Raw genomic sequence first — 24,856 nt, forward strand, 5'->3', positions numbered from 1 at the left:
GTGTGATGTGAGAACATACAGAAGGGCCAGTGTGATGTGAGAACATACAGAAGGGCCAGTGTGATGTGAGAACATACAGAAGGGCCAGTGTGATGGCGAGAACGTATAGAAGGCCAGTGTGGTGACTTAGTGGGCAAAAGGGTTTTCCATGCAAATCTGAAGACTTGAATCCGATCCTTGGAAGCCACTTAGGAAACCCGGATATAAAGTACAGAAAATAAGAGTTAGGGGAATGCTCAACCACAGATGGAACCTCTACACCCCTCCACACCCAAGGCTCAGGGACCACCGTGGAAGAGGGGAGGAAAGATTGAAGAGTCAGACGTTAGGAAGGCCAGGACTGAACAAGGACTGCTGGACATGCTAGGGCACCACACACATGAATTCCCGGGACCTTTGGTTGCCTGCACAAAGCCTACAGAAAGTGAAGCAGTCATTGCTCAAGCCGGGAGGCAGGGGCTCCTGAGCCTCCAACCCTAACAAGAAGCTGTTTATCGCTGATGGCTTCTGGGGAAGTGAGAAGCAGTGTAGCTCCTGGTAGGATCACCACACTCCAGTGAATGAGCCTACACCTAGGAGTATGTTAGTCAGCACAAATTGGACTCAGTGTACTATTAAAAACAAAAAAAGATGTGTTGTATGAAAGGAGGGAAGGTTAGCACTCCGGAGCACTGACAACAATGGAAGAGGCCCTTGGGCCTAACAACATGCATACGGTTAAGGCACGGCCACCTACTTTGTGGCACTAAAGAGAGAGAGAGAGAGGTGGGGCAACGGTGTCACACACCTTCAATCCAAGAACTCAGGAGGCAGAGGCAGGTAGATCTCTGAGTTCGAGTTCAGCCTGTTCTACAGAATGAGTTCCAGGACAGACGGTACTGCATGGAGAAACCCTGTGTCAAAAAAAAAAAACCAAAAAAACCACAAAACAAGCTAACAAAGGAATGAAGCATGATAGTAACACACCTTTAAACCCAGAACTCAGGACACAGAGGCAGGCACATCTGTGAATTTGAGGCCAGCTGGTCTACATAAGGAATTACAGGCCAACCAGGGCTACACAGTGAGACCCTGTTTCAAAAATAAAATAAAATAAAATAAAATAAAATAAAATAAAATAAAGGTAAACAAAGGGCCATGTGACGGTTTGACTAAGAATGGCCCCATAGGCTCATATAGTAGAATACCTGGTCTCCAGTTGGTGAAACTGTTTGGAAAAGATTAGGAGGTGTGGCCCTATTGGAGGAGAGACTCCCGGCTGTTCCTGCCACAGTGCCTTTGCTCCACCATCACAGACTCTTAACTCTCTGAAATAACAAGCTCTAAATTAAATGTTTTCTTTTGTAAGATGCCTTGGTTGTGGTTTTTTATCACAGCAAAAGAAAAGAAGTTAAGACAGGCTATGGGTGTAACCCTTGTAGAACACGTGTAAAGCCCTGGGTTCCATCCCCAGCACTGAAAAACAGAAGTTAGCGAGAAAACTAAACTGGACTACATCATGAATGCAAGGACTCCAAAGAGAGGACTTTATGTTTCAATGGCAATCTAGTCCAGTCCCCTAGCACTGGAGTTACAGACAGCTGTGAGCTGCCATGTGGGTGCTTGGAACCGAACCTGGATCCTCTGGTCAATGCTCTTAACCCCTGAGCCATCTCTCCAGGCCCCACCTTATGTATTTTATAAGGCCATGTGCTGTGGACTGTTTTCCTTGTGAGCAGACCCTGGAACCTCACCCAGCGGTAAATATAACATCACTGAGCTATAAATCCAGTGACTGCTATCATGGCTCAGAGCTGTTTTGATTTTTGTGGTCTGGATTAACCAAGGATAGAAGGACAGTGACCTTTGTGGACAGAAGAAGGCAAACATCAGAAACAGCACGCTCTGCCCTCCTACCTCCTCTGCCTGTATGGTTTCTTTTTCAATTTTTCCAAGCAGCTCGTTTCTCTGCAAGATCTCCTTGTCCAGACTGTTGTATATCTCCATTGCCCGGTGAAGCTTGTTCTGAAACACACCAGAATGGCAGGCGCTAAGAGGAGCCCTCGGAGACGGAAATGAAGCGAGGCCATCATTCCATCTACATAGATTCCTATCAGCTGGGGACCACCCTTCCCAAACGTGTCCAGATCTGATGTCTCAGAGCCGGCTGGATCTGCTGGAGATGCAGAGTGATCCAACACCAGGACTCAGCTCTTGCCCCACTGGTTCCAAACTTCCCTTACACTGATATGGTCTCCTTGCTAGGCTGTAAGGGGACATCCTGGCAGGGAGCAGAGCATTGTGTCTGACAGGTACAGCTCACTCAGCAGCTGCCGTGACTACCTCATGAGGGTGCAGAGAGAGGAACCCCCGCAAGAGGTGGGTCCAGACCCACTTAAAACTAAAAGAGCCAGGATTGGAATGGATGTGGTGTGATTCCTCAGCCTCTGAGCTCCACTACACACCCCTGCCTAAAGGAGCTGGGCCTGCTGGTGTCAGAGAATTCTACAGTCACTGCCTCACGGATGCCCACGACATTATTGCCCTTCAGTTCCCCACAGGCTCCTGATGTTTGGATTGACCTCCTCTGGAGCCTTCTTCCTAAGCCTTCTCCTATCCTACCGGGAAGTCTCCAAAAGCTCTCCCTGAGCCCTACCCTGCTGGTAAGTCTCCAAAAATTCTGGAATGTGCTCTGCCTGGATGAGGGGTAGGCACACCCAAGAACCAACCCACCCAACCCCAGGCACTGGTGAGTTAGAGAAACATTCTAGGCCTTGCCTCTGGGAAGCTCATTCTCCACCAATGCCAAGAGAGGTAGGGAGGCCGAAAATCATGACAAGAAGAATTTCAAGACTGCAGCTGTGCCAATGGGCACACAGTAGAGTGTGCCAATCGACATACAGTAGGATGTGTTGGAGTGGGGGTGTCCTGCAACAGCAATGAGGACAGATAACTGACAGATAAAATCACACTTAGTTCTGTGAAGAAGGAAGAGAGGGCAAGGAAAATGTCAGGGGAAGGAGGGTCCCAAAGGGGCTGTGAGAGGAGAAGATCATATTGTTGGATGGATGGGGGAGGGAACGAGCTGTGCTCTGCTGGGCCAGGGGATGCAAGTCACATGAGTGACACTCAGTGACAATGTCGGCCACTTGAGGTCACTACAGAAAAGACAGACCCAGATTTCCAGGGTAGCAAAACACTTCAGATTCTGAAACCAACAACCACTCCTTCTCTGTTTACCCAGGGGCGTTTTGGGCACAGTGCAGTGCCTTCTCTGCCCATGGGCCCACCAGACTGAAACCTAGGAGATGGCCAGGTCCTTGGCTTGTGTCTGGGTCTTGAGGACCTCTCTTAAGCCCAATGGTTGTTGGTTATTTCTTTGAAGTCGCAGCACTGGCTTTTTTTTTTTCCTGGCTATCAGTAGTTCATTCAATCCTAGAGGCCACTAAGATTCCTTCCATGTAGCCTCTTCTATCTTCAAAGCAGTGATGGAGAAATTCCGGCCCTCAAACTTCTTATGCTCCACATCTGGGGCTTCTTTTGCTTTTGGTGGTTCCTGAAATGAACCAGGCCTCCTGGACACCTCACCTTAGTGTCCCCTGGGCCACATAAGGACATCACAGAAATGACTTCATGCCCTGAGCCATCAGTTCCAAGTCTGGGTTTGCATTACAAGGGGTGTGCTCCTGTGCACGGGGCTGGGAACTTCTTAGAATTCTGTCCTCCTCAGGGCACTTAAGTCAGTCAAGCAGCAGACCCACCAGCCAGGCCTGAGGACATGGAGTTAGAGAAAACACTAGCACCCTTCACACTCTGGCTCACTTAGGAAAGTCACAGAAAACGGCATGTCTACCTATATGGTATCAGAGCCGTGTCCTGAGCGATTGGTCCTGTACCTGGCACGCATGGCAATGTTACTTTTGCCAATAATGGGGAGTTAATCCGAATGTCTTCAACAAGGCCTCATGCTTGGTTGCTTGAGACGTGCCAAATGGCTCCTTCTTTCACCCTCCCATGACCACCAAAACCACATCCAAACTGCTGCCAGTCAGCACTGTTCACCGGGCACCTGCTCGGGGCAGGCCTTGTTTTCTATTGCTGGGCACACTGCCCAGACCACACAAAACTCATCCAGAGGTGAGATGTGGACCTTGCCTCTGGCAGATGGACCTAGACCAGGTGACACATCGTCACCATCCAGTCCCAGTGGAGGCAGACTTCCCAAGTGACCATTGTTCTGCCTCCATTTCCCCTACAAGAGCTGAGAACTGGGATATGGGAGAAGCCAACAGAAGCGAGGTAGCTTCTCTCACAGTTCCTTACATGGGCCCACCCTCAGGCTCCACCTCGCATCTTTTCAGCTCCACCTTTGCTCACACCTTACAACAGGCTCACAGGCAGTGCTCTGACTGGCCCGCTGTGCTGCAGCTCCCATTGGCCAGCAGTCTACACTGTGACCTTAGACCCAACCCGTGGAGCCCAGGTTCTGCAACCTGACAGCTTCACCATGGAAACTGCAGCTCCACTGCCCAAATCCCACAAGCTGAAGCAGGCCCTGTGCCACTGAACAGTCTCCAGGGGATAAGGTCGAGGCCCAGGGTAAGCAGCCATCAGAATTCACCCGGACTGGTCTCAGCTTGAAGTAATTGTTCAGATGGCACAAGCTAAATGTGGACAGTTCCACGTGAGCGTCAGGAAGCTGGCTCAGTGGCTCTGCAGGCTCTGTGCAGGATGAAGGAGGTCGAGCAGGACCCACGCTGGCCTGGCGGGCCCCCTGGTTCTTATCTATGACTTGATGCTTAACAAAACTCAGCAGCTTTGCTTTAGGTTTTTGTGATTTGTAAAGAAAAATGTTCAGCAAATGTAAATCTGTCTAATACATTCAAATTCACTTTGCTTTTCCTTTTGGTGGAAGATTCTTGGGAGGTTTTTTTGTTTGGAGGCAAGGTCTCCCAATGCCCAAGCTGCCCTCCCTACCCCACCCACATGTTACCATGTCTGGCAATAGTCAGGAATTTGAACAGATTCAAATTGCTAATCACATTGTTGTGGGCCAAATGAAGCTCACATGCGAGCTACCTAGGCTACAGCCACCACTGTCCTGGGCAAGGCCGAGAGCCAGGAAACCCTTTCTGTGAAGGACCAGATAGTATATGTTCAGCTTCGCAGCGCCAGAGGCAACATTTTGCACACTATATAGTCTCTTCTGCCAAAAAGAGAAAAGCCTGCTTTACTGGTGACATAAAAGCATAACTGGGTGTGATACTTTTGCATAGGGCCCGTGAGGTGGCTCTGCAGGGAGATCTGGTTGCCTCCGTGCCTGACAAGCTGGATTTGATCCCTGCAATCCACATGGTAGGCAAGAGCTGACTCTTGTATGCTGTCCTCTGATCTCCACATGTATGCCATGGCATATGTGCCCGCAAACACACACGTGCACACTGAAAATAATAGGATGTGATACATATGTATTATTTTATATATATGATATATAATGATCACATCGTTTTACACACACACACACACACACACACACACACATACACACACACACACATTTGGACTTTCTAGAAGACAGCTCAGTTCTCCGGAGCTGGTTTGACAGTATTCTCCATCATTCAATGCTATCCTGCACGTGCTCCTCTGCGAAAGCCATTCTTAGCTCGCAGAATGGGGATGAGACGTACTCGCTCATCTCGCTGGCCACTGCAATACTTCATCACTCACTGGGTGACCAGATGGCTGGGGATAGGCCCTATTCATACCCACAGCCCCTGCTTAATTATTAATAGTGCCTCTTCTCTCTCCCCAAAGTGATGCATTCAGACGATTAATAATTTAGTAGTTTTCTGATTTATGGCTGAGACTGTTTTAAGGGAAGTGCAGACTGCATCCCTCAATTAAACGGGGCCTGCATGTGGTTCACTTTCAAACACTGCACATAAAAATCGCCCAGGGAATTCAAAACAAAGCCAAATCCATGGCCCTCACCCCATAATTCAATCAGTCAGGGCGGGACCAGAGCATAGACATATGTTTTCAAAAGGAAAAGGCACCCAGGTGTGACTAGTGGACAGTTAGGACTCTGAGAGCATTCTGGGGATTTTATGAGACCAGGCGTTGCCAAATCAAGAGAAGTCAGGGAACAGCCGGAAATGCCTATAGTCTCGGCAAACCACTTGTGTGCACAGGGACCTCCCTGTGGTGGGGCAGGTGGATGAGGGAAGCCTGGCAGGGTGCCTGGCTCTGGGGTGGGCCTTACTTTGTAGATGTTGAGGACCTGCAGGGTGTTCCCAGAGGCCAGCTTCAGCTGGATCAGTTCCTGATTCCTTGCTTCAATAGTCTCTAAAAACTGAGCATTCTCGATTTTCAGCTGCTGAAAGTCGACGTCGTGCAGGGCCTCACCCACTTCCTCCTTCTGGAATTCCCAAAGAACAGAGGCAAGGTCAGGAGTGACCCTTAGTTTAAGATCCTGTCGTGCAGTCTGGTGGGATTTCGGAGACCTGCCACTGTCCGCTAAAAACATCCTGGGCATTGGCATGGCAGTAGGCACCAGGGCTGGTTATTAAGTTAACACAATGCCTCCAGACTCAAGGGACCTACATATCACAGAAAAGCCAAATATGGCGATGTAACAGTTTAGTACCAAAGGGAAGGACACAGCACACAGGCACCCTGGGGCCAGGCCTGGGAGACTTTGACAATGCTATGAAGGCAAACTAAAAAGCAGGTTGGAAGTGATTTTTAATCTGGGCTTGGTGTCATAACCCTGCAATCCCAACACTTGGGAGGCTGAGGAAGAGTGAAGCCATAGTAAGTTTATGTGGCAAGACTTTGTCTCAAAAGCAAAAAAATAAATTCAACTTCTAAACCTGGAAACCCACAAATGGCTGCCCATAACTTCTTCTTGTTTGAGTGAACATTTTTGTAGGCATGTATATGGGTCCCTCTCTAAACTGTGCCCCCACTTTCTGTCCAGGCCCATGCCCTCTTGTTTGTGGGGTCAATTTCCTTAAATCCAGATACCATTCACCCAGCAACACTGCATAGCCTGTTTTCTGCACCCAGGGCAAACCCGCTCCCCACTGAGCCTCTGACAGCACAATTCTAGGTCCTCGTACCTCTGTTCCCTTTCTACAGAGCTGTGTTCGCCCCACCCCGGCAGGACATTAGGGCGCTCCATTAGCCTGTGCTCTTAGGGATAGACCTCACATCTCTGTCGTCTCTGTGCAGCAATGGCACACAGGTTAAAGGTCATCCATATACTCTTACTCCAAGCTTCCCATCATGGTGCCTGAACCCGAAGCCTTGGAGACCAGGAGCTCACTACCTGTGGGCAGCCCCTGGACAGCCATCCTTCTTCTAGCCTCACTGGCTCTGCCTTTCCATGGCAGCCCTGAACACAGATAGCCAGTCTCCCTCCTCTTGCCATGGCCAAACAGGGCTTCTTTCAATTGTGGAGTTCACGTCGGCAGTGCTGCCCCAGGCAAGGGCAGAGCAGAGCCAGTCCCTCCTTGCTCTGGTTCGTGTTTCTAGGACAGCCTGCGCCCCTGCTGATGGTCAGAGTCTGCATCTAAGCCTGTGCCCGCGCAGATATTTTAGAAGTCTTGCGTTTCTCCTTAGTCACATTAGGGTTGCTCCGGTCTGTCGAGGTCTTTCTGGATCCTGAGTCAGCCAAGCAATAGTTGCCTGACATGAACACTGTCCTGCCCAGTCCCACGTCACTACCCATGGCTACCTCTGATGCATATGTTATCAGTGCCCATATTTGATATAATGATAAAAACACTGGGCAATGAAAGGATGAAGTCACAGACCAAGTTCCAGAACCTGTGCGCCATAGTAGCCCTCCTGTCCTTTAACCGGGAGATCTTGACGTCATCTGTTGAAACACTCACCCTGCTCAGTGAAATGATGCCACCCAGCCACATCCCTCAAAGAGCCACATGTGTCATTTCTCTACAGAAAGCCTCCAATTTGCCTGCCCACTAGCTATATTGGTTTCTCCTGGCTGCTGCCACAAATTGCTACAAACCTAGTGGCTTAAAACCATACAGGTGTATTACTTCCCCATTCTGGGGGCTGAAGGTCTGACTAGGTTTGGGGCTAAAATCATAATGCTATTAGTGCTGCATTCCTTCTGGAGGCTCTTGGTAAGAGCCTCTCCTTGTTCTTCCCAGCTTCTAGACGTTGCCTGCACTCCTTGGCTCATGACCCCTGCTCATTCTATTTCCTTTCACCCTTTTTCCTTACTCTCAAGAGGAGGGAAGGGGTGTTGGGTGCAGCCAGGTAAGCCAAGATCATCTACTGTGTGGGTTCGCTTTAAAGTCCAATTAACACCATCTAGTATCACATGGGAAGACTGTCTCAGCAAGGGTTTGTCTACATTGGGCTGGCCCGTGGGGGAGGCTTAATTAGTCCAATTGACATGGGAAGAGCCAGCCCACTGTGGCATCCCCAAGGCAGGGGTCCTGAACTGTATTAAGAGCGCAGAAATCCAGCTGAGCACAAGTAAGCCAACAAGCATGTAGTTCTTCATCTTCCTCTGCTCTCGACTGTGGCTGTGGATGTGATGAGCTGTTGGAAGTCCCTGCCACTTCCCCACAATGATGGCCTGTGACCTGGAATTATAAACTGAAAAAAATCCTTTCTACCCTAAATTTCTTTTTCTTTATTTCAGAAACGAAGCTAGAACATCTCCCCTTCCTTAGACCTCTAAATCAACTGTGAAGTTCTTCTACTGTGTAAAGTAAGCTGTTCGAAGATCTCAGAGACTAGGTCAGGAGTCTCTGTCAGGGGCGGGAGAGCTGCTGAGGGGACTAATACTCAGGCTACCTTTTAAAAAAGAAAGAAAAAACACATACCTGTCTCAGTTGTAAAAGCATCTTTTTCTTTTGAACTTTGAGAGAAACATTTTTCAAACATAATTTATCCTTCATATTATCCTAAAAAAAGAAAGGAAGGAAGGAAAACAAAAGAAAGAAAGAAAGAAAGAAAGAAAGAAAGAAAGAAAGGAAGAAAGAAAGAAAGAACATTTTAGTCAACTACTCGTCTTTAGCCCCGTTGCTCTGAATAATAGATCTGGGCCTACAAACAGACCGTGAGCCCTAGCCTTCGGTCATTTCTTCTCAGCCCTCTTTTTTTTTTTTTTTTTTTTTTTTTTTTTTTTTTTTTTTTTTTTTTTTTGGTTTTTCGAGACAGGGTTTCTCTGTGGTTTTGGAGCCTGTCCTGGAACTAGCTCTTGTAGACCAGGCTGGTCTCAAACTCACAGAGATCCGCCTGCCTCTGCCTCCCAAGTGCTGAGATTAAAGGCGTGCGCCACCATCGCCCGGTTCTTCTCAGCCCTCTTGACTCTGCCCAAACAGTGCTGAGATGCCAAGATGTAGTGGAAACTGGGTTGGTCCCCTGCCACTGTCACAGTACCTCAGCAATTGTCATTATTTGGGTATGGCGCTACCGCAGGGGACTCTGCTGGTAAAATAATCTTGGGATTCTTTGATGTTTGTTTATATGGTAGGCTGCAGTTTTATCATTCATAGTGTGTTAGGATTAAGGACCCTCAACTGACCCCAGGGTTCAAAGCTTAACATGCTACCAGCTCTCTGCAATTGAAAGCATTCTCTCCTCAGCCAGTTCCCCTTCCTCTCTTGTGTCCGAGTTCACCTCCTTACAGGAAGGAGATGAAAAGCACTGCGGGGGGACCTGTCTCAGCCTCTGCAGCAACCTGACTAGCTCACACCTTTCCCAAGGAAACACACACATCGTGAAACAGATAATAAGGAAGAGGAAACACGAATACTCATCCTGCCCAGTCGGTTGTTGTTTCCTTTAGGTTTTGCTTTATGTAAAATGCACGCTTTAGGGGTAAGAGGTTGAAGAGACAGCTCTATACTTAAGACTGCTGGCTGCTCCTCTAGAGGACCCGGGTTTGATTCCCAACACCCATGAGGAGACTCACAATCGTTTATAATTCCAGTTTCAGGAGATCTGATGCCCTCTTTTTGCCTACACAAGCACCAGGCCATACACATGGATCACATAAAGATATCTAGGCAAAACAAACAAAAAGAAACCCCATACACATAAATTTTTTAAAATTTAGACACACACACACACACTTGGATATTAAAAAGTATTTTATATATGGGGGGAGTGTTATGGTGGAGGGTAGGAGAAAATGCAGGCACAACCCGGTGGCCTACCTGGCACACAGCTCTCCTAAATATGAAGAATGGCTCACCGTGCTCCTGAAGCCAGAACTCCCCAAATCCTGAAGCAGAGTGGGCAGCTGGTAGCTGGCCCTCAGAGGAGTCTTCTTTGGCATAGAGACCCTCCCTGATGTTTAGAATGCTCGCTATCCAATCCGAGGGAATATGCTAACCAATCACGGTCCTTAAGCTTCCTATAGGTCACATGGGATTAAGTAGATGATGGTCCCTGAAACTGTCTCTAGAGTGGTTTATTGGCCACACAGACATTGCTGTCTTGTCAGGGAAGCCGGATAATGACAGCAGTGATTACTAAGGCAGAGGCTGCAGCATGTGGGCCATGTCTGTGTCACTGCCATAATTGATTTCTTTCTGGTTTTTTGTTTGTTTATTAGTTTTAAGTAGGGTCTGTCTACATAGTCCTAGCTGTCCTGGAGCTCGCTATGTAGACCAGGCTGGCCTCAAACTCACAGAGATCAACCTCCTTCTGTCTCCTGAGTACTAGGATTAAAGGTGTGCACAGTCTTTAATCTCAGTACTTGGGATCTCTGTGCGTTCGAGGCCAGTCTGGCCTAAAAAGTGACTTCCAGGATAGCCAGGGCCATTACATAAAGAAATCCTGTTTCAAAAAAACAAACAAATAACAACAAAAAGAATAGCTTCTTTAATTCTAAGCTCTGCAAGCAGCTCACCCTCCGGCGGTTCATATCCTCGATGTACTTCATCACTTTCTGAGTGGCCAGAATGCTCCCTTTCTTCTTGGATATGGTTTTCAGAATATCTTTTTCAAATTCATGCACTGCTCTCTGAAGTTCAATCCATCGAATTTCAGCTTCCTCGATGATAGCCTGGAAGGGTCAGCCAAGAGAGAAGGGTTTCCAAAAACTCCCAACAGCACATCCTCTAAGGATACCTAAGTCCCCACTGCCTCTGTCTCAGGGCGGGTGTTTCTTCTCAGGCTTAGAAAGGTTTCTTTAAGTACGAAGCTGATTCTATGACAACTATTATTTTAAAAGATGCCTTGGAAGTTGAAGCACCCACAAAATCTGGTAAGCCGACGAAAACAAGACCAATTATCTCTGTCACTATTCCCATACTGGGAGTATTATCCACTAAAGGTCAAGTCATATAAAAGATATGGAAAACCTGGGTGTGGCGGTGCACGCTTGTAATCCAAGCAGCTGAAGGGGATGAGGCAAGAGGGCTGCCATGAATTTGAGGCTAGCCTGGGCTACAAAGTGGGACCCTGCCTCAAAATAACAAATACCACCAAAACTCCAGCTGGTACAATGCAAAGCACGAGTCCCAGTTAAATCCAGAGAGATGGTGAATTAGCGAGGGGGGTGATAAAGTGCTCTTACACGCATGCGTAACCTGAGGAAAAGATGCTACAAAGAAATACATATGCACAGAAGTCCTTCTTTATCTGCATGCTCGGGGTCTGCAGAAGAGCCGTTTGAAGATATTAAATGGAAAGTTTAAGAAATAACTAATTCAGGTTTAATTTGTGCATCATCCTAAACAGCATAAAACTTTCATCCTGTGCCATCTGGGGTGCAAAGTCATCTTTTCTCCAGGGCATCCTGTTCTATATGCTCAAGTCAGTCAACTAGTAGTCAGTCACTGGGGTTATCCATTGACTGTGGGGAGAAGGCAGATTCCAGTGTTTGTGTTCAAGCAACCCTTATTTTACTTAATAAAGGCCCCCAAAATGCAAAAGAACTGATGCTGGCATTTTATTAAAGCTTATTGTTAAAGTTGTCCTATTCTATATTAGTTATTGTTAATCTTGTACTATGCCCAGTGTATAAGTTAAACTTTATTATTATATGTATATAGGGGAAAATGCAGTATATGGTTTGTCATTATCCAAGGTTTTGGGAATCCACAGGACAAATTGGAGCATGTCTGTAGATAAGGAAGAAATTGATAATGACATAGAAAGACAGTGTTAAGCAAAAGGTATACTTCATGAGAGAATTTAATACCTCTTAAAAGGAAATTCATATGTATACAGAAATGTATCTGAACTCTAGGAGATAAATCCAAGTGAGAGTAGTTACTTTATACACACCTACTTTTAAAGGGTAACATGACAAAGGTCACACAGGAAATCATTCTGTTCCAGTCTTTCCTGGTTTGCTAACAGGAAACAGCATCTTCGGTGATATCCCAAACTCTAGTCTTCCCATGTAGGAGCACCAGGTCCCTTGCATGCTGCTTTTAGCATGTTGCTTTCTTGCTCAGTTATCCCCAGGGGGATCCGGCTTTCTAAGACACAGAGGGTCTGATAACCCCCCCTGCCCAGTTCTCAGACCTCATTACCCTACTCGACCTGATTCCCAAACAGGGCTCCTTAATATGAGAGTCTGCCAAGCTCATGCCGACATCACTTCCTTGACTTTCACCTCATCTGTGCTGATCCTGGCCTGGCCTCAAGCAAAGGGCATCCTTCTTCAAGGCCCTGCCAAGTCCTGTGCTAAAGGCAAGCTAATAACTTGGGAAACCAAATGAACAGGATTATTTCTTCACTGGAGGGCTGATTTTATCGGGTTTAATGGGGAGGCTGTGTTGGAGTCCAGAAGTCGTGTCCACGACTATGCATGCGGTATATGAAGGCTGACTTGGGCATTTATACACGATTCACTCACTTAAACCTTAAACTCCTCTTATTATTAAAGAATTATTGCAAAAACTTGAGGGTCTGAATAGTCATTGTGGTTATGGTTTTTTTTTAAAAAAAAGATTTATTTATTTTATTATTTTTATGTATATGAGTGCTCTGCTTGCATGTATGTATGTAGACCACATATGTGCCTAGTTCCCTCAAAGATCAGAAGAGGGCATCAGATCTCCAGGGACTGGAATTACAGATGGTTATGAGCCACCATGTGGTGCTGGGAATTGAATTGAATCCTGGTCTTCTCCAAAAGAAACAAATGCTCTTTTAACCACTGAACCATCTCTCCAGCCCTTGGCTATGCCTTTGAAAAAGAACCATATTTTAGAGACAGATGATAAAATACTTACAGTAGACAATACACCTAGAGTTCACTTGAGAGCATCCCAGTGAGGAAAGAGGAACGGGGGTGGTCTTATGCCAATGAGTGTCATAGCTGGGTGTCGCTGGTGATGATAGTGCTCTATGCTGGATGGAGCATTTTCGATATTTTATTTTGAAACAAGTTTAAAGGCTGTTTTGTACACACACACACAACTACTGGTAAGTTCTGTAGAGGTTAGCCCTTCAGTCCTCATGTGTCTCATTCTCCTTGGGTTTCTTCTCAAGGACCAGCAAGACGTGGATACCCCCCAGGTGAAGAGGAGCAGCCCAGGGAGGAGGGAGTACCTCATGGTGCTGCAGGTCCCTCTCTGCATTGGCCCGCATGTGCCGTATTTCCTCTCTTGTGTCCTCCAGCTCCTTCTGTACGAGTTCAAGCTTCTGGTCTACAGAGAGGCCTGATGTACGATCCAGACCTGCGCGGGCCTTGGATTTACGCCTGCTCCGGAACTGTAACCCAAGCAAAACCAAGTCGGGGTCAGAGAGGAACTAGGGAGTCATGAGAAGGAGCTCTGAGACCTACAAGAAGCTCTGGATGGAGGCGGGGAGGCAGGGAGAAGACATGGTGAAAGGATGTTGGACATTAGGCCTGAAACGACATTTTTCTGAGTCATCCTAAGGCCCTGCACTAACTATCACAAGGCTTATGGTTGACAATGAGTTGAAATATATCAGAAATATCTCGAAGGTAGAAATGCTGAGGACCAATATTGTAACGAACTAACCAAACTGTTGCCGTACCCAAAAGAACAGCTGTATGTGCTTTGGAGAGTCTGTCACAATCACGCCTGTGGACGGTTGATAGTCCCTCACAGAAGGGACAGAGAGGGTCGCTGGACCCTCACTGGAGTTTCTGGCCACTCCTCCCAGCCACTTCCAGGCATTTCTGCCTTAATTGCATGAGGTCTCCAGAAGAGGCAAGAGTACCTAGGCTGGGGAGGACAGAGCAGGGAGCTCCACCTCTGCAGCTACAGAGAGCATACTGGGTGAAGACTTGGCGGTGCAGCTTCTTTGGGATCACCCATGCTCGGTAAATAAGCCCGCTGTACTCACTGGCTCCCCAGGGCAAACTGTGGTAGATTCATACTGTGGTTTGTGTTGGAACCTTAGGAGGATAGGATAGCTACGGTTCACATCTCCCCAGGAAAGGAATTTCAGAAACACCTCAGCTAGTGGCCAGGGAAGACCTAGAGTTCAGGGCTTCTGCATGAACACAGAAGAGTAATCCATCTAGGCACTGTATTTAGCAAAACAGACAAGAATAATGAATCCTCTAGGCCCTTAAAGTCATAGATCATAGAAAGTGGCTCAGGTAAGGTATGAATCTCACAGTAAGTTTTTTTTCTTTCATCCTCAAAAAATAACCTTCCATCGATTGGCCCTTTGAGATAAATCTGGTATGGTAGCACAAACCTATAATCCCAGCACCTGAGAGGCCAAGAAAGGAAGGCCACAGGGTTTTAGGTCAGCCTAGGCTACATAGTAAGACCAGGTCTCTAACAAAACCCCAAGGACCAGGAACGTAGCAGCTTGGGGGGTAGAGTGCTTGCCTATCATACCAACCTTCAAGGAATTCTTCCGGATAAACTAAGGTATTCTGGAAGAGTCAGCTACCAAGTGGATGGGGTTCCCTCACTTGAAAGGAAACTGCAAGGGAAGGAATAATCCGAGTAGGGCAGGGAGAAAGTCCCTTGACCCCCTGACCCAAGAAGGCACTCCAAAGGCAGATACACCAACACTATTTGCATTTACAGAGGAAACAGGATGAGACATTTTTCAACTTTCATTGTGTACCTGTGAAAATTCTGCTGCTGAGAATTTAATTTCTGATAACCGTGGCATCCGGTGGTCCCTGGGTTCCAGTTTAGAGTAGTATTTCTCAAACATCTCTGTTTCTGTTTTGAGAGCGGAGTTTCCATAGCTGTAAGATACAGGGTACCTAAGTAAATGCTATGACTAGCACCCCAAAATAATCAGTGTTTAGTACATTAATGGTCACACACGGCCTTCTGTAAGACATGCAGCTTCTTGGGGTCTTCCTTTCTTTGCCTATAATGGGTATAATAATAGCACCTTTATTAAAACTTAAGGGCAATGAGCACAGTGGCCTGTGGACAGCTTCTGGCCATGCACTGCTGACAGAGTATTGGATCTCTTGGTTATTGTGTCTAACAAGCCACAAAATTCAGAGTGCTGGTGTCCTATTGGTGACTGTTATTGCTGATCCCTCTTCAGATATCATCTAACTCGCTTGCAAAAGTACTCCTGAATAAATAACTTTCTTGAAGCTATCTAGACCCCTCCTCCCATCTTCAGATGGTGGCTTTTGTTCTCTGCTCTTTTACTGGCATCACCCAACAGGTTCGAGATTCCATTGGATGGTTATCATAAACGAAGAAGTCTTTGAATTGTGGGTTTCAAATAAGAGATGGCATATCTACTTAGCTTGTATACGCCAAGATACAACTTAGATACAAGGTACTACTTCTCATATATGAGACTTGCCTTTTATGTTTATTTGTTTAGAGACAATGTATGGTGGTTTGAACGAGAATGCCCCCCCTCCTTGGGCTCAGGTATTTGAATGATTAGTCTCTAGCAGGTGGCACTGTCTGGGAAGGATTGGGAGGTGTGACCCTACTGGAGGGGGTGTGTCATTGGGGATGAGCTTTGTTTGATGTTTCAAAAGCCCATGCCATTCCGAGTTACTGCATGCTCTCTGCCCTGTGCTTGTGGGTCAGATATAAGCTTTCAGATACTGCTTCAGCACCATGCCTGCCTGCCTGCGGCCATGCTCCCTACCATGAACATCATGAACTCCAAGCCTCTGGAGCCATGAGCCCCTAAATCAAATGCTTTCTTTTATGAGTTGTCTTGATCATAGTGTTTTGTCCCAGCAATAGAAAGGAAGCTAAGATCCAGGGCATCATCATGGAGTCCTGGCTAGCCTGGAACACGTGTTATGTAAACCAGCCTGACCTTGAAATCACAGAAACCCACCTGCCTCACTGGTGCTGGGACTAAAGGTGAGAGCCACCATGCCCAACTTTAATGTGTGTGTGTGTGTGTGTGTGTGTGTGTGAGAGAGAGAGAGAGAGAGAGAGAGAGAGAGAGAGAGAGAGAGAGAGAGGTACTGGGATCGAACCAATAGGACTCTACCACTGAGCGACTGAACTTTCCCATTCTATCTGTATGTACATACACAAATATATATATGTAAAAGAGACAGTGACATTGAGGCCTAGGTGTGATGTTAAACTAATTCCTGAATTTGAGACTAGTACAGAAGCCTAATGAGAAAGAGAGGGAAATCAAGGCACCTTGCCTTTTAAGCACATATTGATTGTATCTCAGTGGAGCAGTCCACGGGTCCCTGGATCTGAATCTCTGCTGCAGGATCTTAAGGAAGGAAACTAGAGAGTGTGTACCTCCTAGGATTGTTGTTTCATAAATAAGGCTGTGGCACATGACAGATACTCAACATGGTAGCTATTGGTACTAATATCTAGGTTCTGGTGTTAACTATTTATAGATGGATGGAAGCAACGCCTATTCAGGCTGCCAGAAACAGGATACTGCTTCAGATCAATACATCGTACAAGGAACCTCAGCTACATCATGGAATCTTTGTATGCAGTTAACTTGCTGCGGCAGGTAGAAAACAGGCTGTAGAAAAGTCAGAGCCCTGGGCCAATGCTTCCTCACAGTCTCTATGCTTAAAGCCTCACTCAGCGAAGCCTCAAGCAGATCATTTCAATAGCTTCGTTTCTACCCAGCTGCCATTTATTTTTTTTTTTCATACAAACTTTGGAAAGGGGCTTAGGAGGCCACTTGATGCAGACCAGGGGAGCAGCAGCTCGGTACTAGGGAGACACACCAGGCCAAAGCTCTACCGTCACCAAATCCTCTCTGGTCTTTGCAAGGCTACCTGACTCCCTTGCCACTCCACCTTGCCCTGGCTCCATCAGAGGCTTGTCAACTCAGGATTAGGCAAGAAGCAAGGGTAGGCAAAGAAGTTCCTTTTTCACGTGGTGGGCTACGCTCCCGCGGGGTTCGGCGTAGGCCTGGGTGGTCTGCGGGCTGCAGCTGGGGCCTCAGAGGCCCACGGTGCCGATACCTGAGCTCCTCCACCAGCCCGCACAGTTGGATGACAGGCAGCTCGCCATCCTCCTCAATCTGGGAGTCGGTGACCGCGTTGTCGGAGTCCTCCTCAGACATTTCTCAGCCTAGTGTGCTCTGGGAGCCTTCAGCAAGACGTCCCGCGTCACTCTAGCAGCGACCCGGCGGTGCGTTGCCCAGACAACTGAATGCCGCTTATAGGGGCGGGGCTTCAGTGGTCCTGCCCCTTCCTTGCGCTTTGCGCAACGGAGGTGGAGCAATGCTGCTGACTACCCTTACGTTTGAGCGCGATCTACCTCATTTCTCTGAGAATCACTCCTAAATTGGTAGTCACAACAACAACTCGAGTTCGCTCAGCACTTCCTCTGTCCTTGGAGCCAATGTTAAGTCTATTTCATGCAAATCTTTGCAAGGACCCTGTAATGAAAAATTCTATTTATCCTTCCAGCCAGAAACTCCAGGCCCAGAAAGCTAGAAGTCTCTGCCCGTGGCATAGTCCGTGTTCACTGCCTGCAACCTCATACACGCTAGCTGCAGTTTTTGTAATATTTGCAATGTCTCTCATTACTTGAAGAGAAAGAGAAACTGTGTCTGGTTTTAAAATAATTATGAGTTTGAGACAAGTGCGTCTTTAGTATCCTGGGGTGATGTGTGGTGAAGACCTTTTGCACACTTTAATGGCTTGTAGTTAGCAAGATAATAGCGACCCAACAAGTTGCAGCCTGGAAGGACGACAGCAACAGCATTCTCTGATACACTTAAAGGTGGTTAAGATGTTAAGTTTTATGATTTGTAATTGGAAACCACTTTTAAACAATTAAATACATGTAAAGCAGTGTGAGTTTCAAGGTGTGGTTAGTTTGGAAAACATAAACCTTAATTCATATAATTAATATGTCACTAAATTGGCATGATACATTAATACTGAAATTCATTCTTTATGTTGGCTGGGAGTGTAGCTTGCTGACCCTAAGATACACCTATAAAAGGAAAAAAGGAAGGAAGGGAGGAAGGAAAGAACCTTCTTCCATTAGGACTTAGAAAACAGTGCAGCTAGAGTCAAGAAGGAAAAATTCCAGAGAAAGCCTTGTCCCTGGCGAATTATGGATGAAACGGTGGTAGGGATTTTACCAAGGATTCCACAGGTAGTGTTCTCTTTTAAACTGTCAAACGTTTTCAAAATTCTCCAGCTGGAGTAAACCCAGAGCAAATGTGGCAGCTGTCAAAACCAGACCTCCACAGTTGGAAGTTGGCATTGAAGTTTGGGGAGGTCTCTCTTGCATGATTGACTATAGTGTGGTCCAAGCCAGAGAGAGGCAGGAAGACCTTCAGTAGGTGCTCTGCCATTGGTACTTTAACAGAGGCCATCCTGCCCCGCAGCCATAAGTGGGTCCCCTGTTGTGTGGCCTTCTCCAGAAGCTTTAATGAAGGAGCCCTACCTTGTTGACAGGCTTTGTCTCTGCATAGTTTCCCAGTGACCTTCCTGGTCATCTTCAAGCCAGTTATAGTCCATCAACACGACTCTTCCTCACTACCTGGAGTCCACCAGAAATATCAGTAAGAATTCTTTCCTGAGATTTGTTAGTGCATACACTGCAGTCCAAAGGGTTTCAGAAGACTGAGCTGCAGTCTGTTTAAAACAATAAGAGGGTCAAGAGGGCCATGAGGAACAATTTGATTTTTTTTCTGTTTAAGGGGCAAGGGGGAGAGAAAAGATACTGTATATATTCGTACCTAGATTGTATTTGTGATCAACATCAACTTCTAACGCTGCTTAAAGAATATGTAAATACATGGTACACACATGTAATCCCAGCACTGGTAAAGGGGACAGGAGGAGCAGGAATTCAAGGTCATCCTCAGGAGCACACAGTACATTATTGGTTAGCCTAGGCTACCTGAGACCCGTCTCAAAAATAGATACAGAGATACATTGATAGACAGACAGACAGACAGATAGATGGATGGATGGATGGATGGATAGACAGACTGACAGACAGACAGACAGACAGACAGACAGACAGACAGACAGACAGATGAACATTGTCTTTTGTTGCTTAACAATAAAGAAACACTGGAAACTGGGTTGTTGGGCTATTGCATCATTAGGCAAATACCATAGATTGTACTTACACAAACTTAGGCGGCCTGCTGCACTCCCGGGCTAAAGGTTGTAAATACCCATAGTTCAGCCTACCTCACCCATGGCCATGAGCAAAACATCCCCATGTTAAATCAAACACCGGAGAGAGTGATGCAACCCAGCGATAGGGTAAACACAAAGCCCAAGAAGCTGCTGCTGGCATAGCAGTGCTGCTTTTCACTAAAGTTCCTTATGTGAGCGGAAAGAATATACTCTAACAATGAAAAAAGTCTACTTTTTACTTAAACCAACATAACAGTTATTAAATTAAATCATTATTAAATATGTATAATACACAATCGTATTGCTATATTGTTATGCATTGGCAGCACACCAAAGCATCACAAACATGCCAATAATGCATTGCACTATGATGTTGGGATGGCTACAATAATGTAAGTCAGCTCATTGCTACCTATAGGACCTCATCATAGATTTAATCTGTTCTTGACTGAACTGCCACACGGAGCACATAGCTGTGTATGTACGGATCCCCTACAAAGCAGCAGATGTTCAGCATTTCCCTCTTTGTGGGAATGTGCAGGGAAGTTATAACTTACCAATAAACTAGTAGAGTGCACAGCACTTCAAAAGCCTGTCAGGATCAAGCAGTGGATGAAGATTCCCACTGCTGGTCCAAATGTAAAATGATAAAACCCCTTGGAAAGCCATTCCTCAGTTTCTTAAGGATCTAAAATACTTTTTACCATGTGACCCAGACATACCACCCTGAGATGCTCACCCAAAAGAAGGAACCTAGGTCCATTAAAGACATCAAGTCCAAAGACAGGAATGTTCACACAGCTTTAAAACTTTTCAAGTCAGGTGGTGGTGGCGCATGCCTTTAATCCCAGCACTTGAGAGCCAGAGGCAGATGAATTTCTGAGTTCGAGGTCAGCCTGGTCTACAGAGTAATTTCCAGGACAGCCAGAGCTACACAGAGAAACTGTTTTGGAAGGAAAAAAAAAAAAAAGAATGTGAGTGAGAGTGAGAGAAGTCGGACAACAGGAGATTCATGCTGGGTAGACTCCTATGAAATTCTAGAAAACGCATACTGTCTATAACAACAGAAACAGATCCGTAGCTGCCTGGGACCTAAGTATACAGTGAGACAGGACTATAGAGAGGACCACACAAGGAACAGGCACATACACCATGGATGTAAATAGACTAGAACTTACCAAGTTGGACACTGTGGTAGTTTGAATGTAATTGGCCCCCATAGCTCATAGGGAGTGGCATTATTAGGAGGTGTGGCTATGTTGGAGTAGGTGTGGCCTTGTTTAAGTGTGTCACTGTGGGGGTGGACTTTGAGGTTTCCTATGCTCAAGATACTGCCAAGTGTCTGAGTCCTGCAAGATGTAGGACTGTCAAAGTCCTGCAAAATGTAGGACGCTCAGCTACTTCTCCAGCACCGTGTCTGCCTGCACGCCGCCATGCTCCCCGCCATGATAATAATGGACTGAACCTCTGAAACTGTAAGCCAGCCACCCCAATTAAATGTTTCTTTTATAAAAGTTGCTGTGGTCATGATGTTTTTTCACAGCAATAGAAACCCAAGGACAGACACCATATAGTTTTTAGTATGTAAGTTTGCGGTATATCAATTATAAATCAATACAATTGTAAGGTGAATGTGCTCTCTTCTCCACTCCAGCCTTGCACACTCAGCCTCCCCTTGCATACTTAACATCTGCTCCTGGCTGTGTGACAGGCGTGTCGAACTTCACATGTTCCCACTAAAGCGTGATCTTTTTTTTCCCCCTCTCCCTCCAAACCCACTCTTGGCACATTCTCTCTCATCTTAGCAGACGATGACTTCATCCTCCCATGAGCTCAGTTTAGCAAACCTGGGAGTCATCCTAGAGCAGCCCTTGAATGCCCCTGCCTCAGCACCACATCTGATCTCTCACCAGATTTCACTGGTTCTTCTTAACGTCTTCTTGCGGCGGCCACCGCAGTCTCAACCCCCATTATCTTTCAGCTAACCGACTGCTGTTGCCCTCACCGTGCACTTGTGATGTGTTGATAAAGCTGTAAGAGAGGAGGAAGGGAGGGACAGGATGGAGAAGGAGGAAGGTGAGAAGCAAGGAAAGAAAAGACTAAGGGAGAGAGGGGAGTGGGGGGAATGTGAGGGAGGGAGGCCGAGAGGAAAGGCTTTCCTTCTTCATGTCATGCAGTGTATCCACTCCTCAGCAAAGGCTCGGGTTAAACATAAAACAGGTCATGCCTCCTTGGCCCAGAACTTGGGGTAACTTCCTGTCTGGCTCAGGGTAGGATCCAGAGTCCCTTCTGAGGGTGCACCCTCTCAGTTACCCTGCTATTTCTTCTCCTGCCTCAGTTCTTACCTAGATCTCCTGACTTAATTCTGTCTGGTTCCCTTGTGAGGACAAAGGACACTCTTTCCTCAAATGACCACATGGCTCATCCCTTGGCCTTTTTTTTTTTTTTGATTCAGTTTCCTTTCAAGTCTGTCTCCTCCTTTCTGCTCCCTTCTCAGTCCCAGACGACCTCTCATGCAAGTTCATTAGTGCTAAAGAAGGTCCTGGAATGTAGAGACGCTCGCACGCATATCCCATCGCTGCAATAATTCATGGACTGCTGATTCATCCCCTTGTTCTTCAAATCAGCCTCCAATCATCTTTTTCTACTTTTGTTTTCATTTTGTTTGTTTGTTGAAGGTAGGGTCTCCTGTAGCCCAGATTGACCTTGAATTACATATATTGCCAAGGATGACCTTGAACTCATGATCCTCCTGTTTCTTCCTGGCAGCAAGTGCCATGTGCTGTTACCCTCAGTGTGCCCAGACCTTGCAGAGTTTTGGGTAGGCTGCCTGACAAGCAAGCCTCAGCTATTCTTAAGCCTCAGCTATTCTTTTGCTCTCTCTGCCTCTGCCCCCAGCATTGATGTTACCAGCACCTCCTTGTGTCCTTGCCTAGCTTTCGTATGCAGCTGTTTGGGATCTAAATTCAAAGCTTCACGCTTGTGCAGCAAGTACTTTAGCCCCCAGAACCATTCTCCCTAGCCCCAGGTGCGGATTGTTTTAATAGACCAGGGTTCCACCATGGCTTAGCTGTCTGTCTCAGCTTGGGTAAACTTCCCAATGGTTTTGCCTCTTGGTTTCCACCTGTATAAAATCAGTGACTACTCTATGCATCTTACAAGACTTCTATGCTCCATAGGATGGGGTGAGGAAAAGTATGTAGAAAACATGAAACCAGCATGGACACGCCAGCATCACCGCCACCTGGAAGAGCCCGTTGCCAAGGTGATGGGTGTGGAGGCCACTCCAGGCACAGGTCACTGCAGGACTGAGTGACTCAGCTTGCTGGATTTAAATAATAATAGTGGAAATCGCCATTGTTAGCCCTTTGTGTATTTGTTACCCATTAAGTAATATTGCTATTGCTTAATGAACGCACGTACACCAATCATTACTGCTTGTTCAATGCTAGCTGTGTGTTCGCTGCTGTGAGGGACACATTCTGTACATCATCTTGTTGCATCAGCACTGATGATTCTGCGACATACAGGCGCCTCCATGTGCCCTGTTTCACTCATGAGGACACCAAGGATCAGAGAAGTTAAGCAACTTGCCCAGATCATCACGTAGCCATTCTGGGTGGGGCTGAAATTTAAACCTCACTCACCTCACTCTCCTCCAGCCTTTAATCCACCCGCCCTCTTGGTCTGAAGTGGGTGAGTAGGTGGGACCTCTACCACCCAGGAGGCTTCTGGAAATATCTGAATTGCTTTTGTAATACCTGAGGATGCCGCGGGCATCTGAAGATGGTACTAGAATTGCTGTCCCTATTAACTCCCTAGAGCCCTCATAACAAACAATCCTTTAGACAACAGGGATTGGTTCTCTCACAGTTCCAAAGATGAGACGTCCCAAAGTAAGGTGTCAATGCTCTTGTCCCTCTGAAGCCTTTAGAGAAGAATTGTTCCCAATTTTCCTGGCTTCCGGCGGCTCCTTGCTCTCTTTGGGGTCTTTGGCTTATGGCTACATCACCCCACATCACGCCTCTCCCCCCCCCTCTTGCCCTATATCTTTGGGTCCTCTACTTTCTTAAATAAGTTTATTTTTTTCATGTTTATTTTTCCTTTTTAATTTTATTTTTATGTTTCCTTTACGTGATTAATTGTGTTCATGAATGCGTGTGCCACAGGGCACACGTCGAGGGCAGAGGACAACTTGCGGGAGTTGGTTTTCTCCTCCCACCATGTGGGTCCTGAGGATTGGACTCAAGTCATCAGGCTGGGGCAAGAGCCTTTACCCGCCAAGCCCTTCATTATCTATCTCATCAGCCCTTCATTTCCTTTTTAATCAAATACTAGAAATATTACAGAACATTACATTAAGAGCCAACTCCAAATCCGTAAGTATTTCAACCCAGACTCTATTCTGATTACACCTGTGAACACTCTTGTCCTAACCAAGGGTCACCTTGGGCATTCCAAGTGGGCCTGAATTGAGGGAAGAAACCATGCAACCCATGCTACTGCAGAACAACGAACAGGAGCAGCCCACAACCAAGACCTGTCTAACTCCAGATACCAGCAAGGCTGAGGTGGAGGGAGTCCGAGGCATGTGCGCCCTGGGAAACAAGAAGAATGTACTCTCGTTAATCCTGACAACTGCCTGGAGCAGTGACTCCGCGCTCAGAGGCCACTCTGCCTTCCCATTGCCTCTGCTTCTCTGGGACTCCTTCCTTTCCCCTACCCTCTGCCTGCATTTCCGTAGGAGTCTAGGTTTTGAACCACAGGGTTTGCTCTACCCTGTTAAAGTGTTAAGCTTTAACTATGAATTGGAACTTCCTGGCTTCTTCCTCCCCAAAGGGAAAGATGCTCCATCACAGAGAAGTGAATGTTTGGGACTTAGGGAAACAAGCTGTGTGAAGCGGATCTCATCTAATGACTTCCAGAGCACCTGTCTTCATTCTCTCAGCAAATGTTCATTGAGCATCTACTGTGTGCATGGCCTTGAGCCTACAGCTGGGAGTAGCAAAGATGATAGTGTCTGTGTTCTCCAGAAGCTTCTACTCTGAGGAAACAGCCGCAATGTGGTAAGACGGGAGATAGAGGGTGCCCCATCTTTCAAGGCATCAGGACGGTTTCCTGGAGCAAATGAGGTCTTAGTTGAGGTGTGAAAATTGAGACTATGGATCCAGGTCTTAGCACAAGTTTGAACACAATCTTTGACTCCCAAACAAAGGCCAAGAGAAGTGTGGTAACCCAGAATGGAAGTGTAATGAAGACTAAGAGAAGAAAGAGACACACTGGGTAGTCAAAGAAGATGGGCCCGGGCTCCAGCCCTTTAGAAGAACAGAGCAGGAGTCCTTC

The 24,856-nt window shown here is 46.7% G+C and overlaps 1 protein-coding gene and 1 non-coding gene across 4 annotated transcripts in view; one reads left to right on the forward strand and one right to left on the reverse strand.

The window, feature by feature from the left end:
* The window catches only part of Ccdc113 (coiled-coil domain containing 113), a 24,679-nt gene extending 7,125 nt beyond the window's left edge, over window positions 1-17,554 (reverse strand). Inside the window, exons 1-7 of one of the 3 annotated variants that reach the window (XM_005345563.1) lie at window positions 17,366-17,554; window positions 15,043-15,169; window positions 13,537-13,698; window positions 10,880-11,035; window positions 8,844-8,924; window positions 6,242-6,397; window positions 1,897-2,004 (exon numbers count right to left, since the gene is read on the reverse strand). In XM_005345563.1, coding sequence (XP_005345620.1) covers window positions 1,897-2,004; window positions 6,242-6,397; window positions 8,844-8,924; window positions 10,880-11,035; window positions 13,537-13,698; window positions 15,043-15,169; window positions 17,366-17,466 — 891 coding nt within the window. In that variant the 5' untranslated portion in view covers window positions 17,467-17,554. The remainder of the gene's footprint in view (window positions 1-1,896; window positions 2,005-6,241; window positions 6,398-8,843; window positions 8,925-10,879; window positions 11,036-13,536; window positions 13,699-15,042; window positions 15,170-17,365) is intronic. The other 2 variants (XM_013354093.1, XM_026789899.1) reach the window with 2 other exon arrangements.
* LOC113455992 lies at window positions 633-756 on the forward strand. The gene has a single exon (XR_003376891.1). It is a non-coding gene; the product is annotated as a U6atac minor spliceosomal RNA (small nuclear RNA).
* Window positions 17,555-24,856: the final 7,302 nt, after the last annotated feature.

This window comes from Microtus ochrogaster, chromosome 4 (assembly GCF_000317375.1).
Source record: "Microtus ochrogaster isolate Prairie Vole_2 chromosome 4, MicOch1.0, whole genome shotgun sequence".
NCBI classification, from domain to species: domain Eukaryota; kingdom Metazoa; phylum Chordata; class Mammalia; order Rodentia; family Cricetidae; genus Microtus; species Microtus ochrogaster.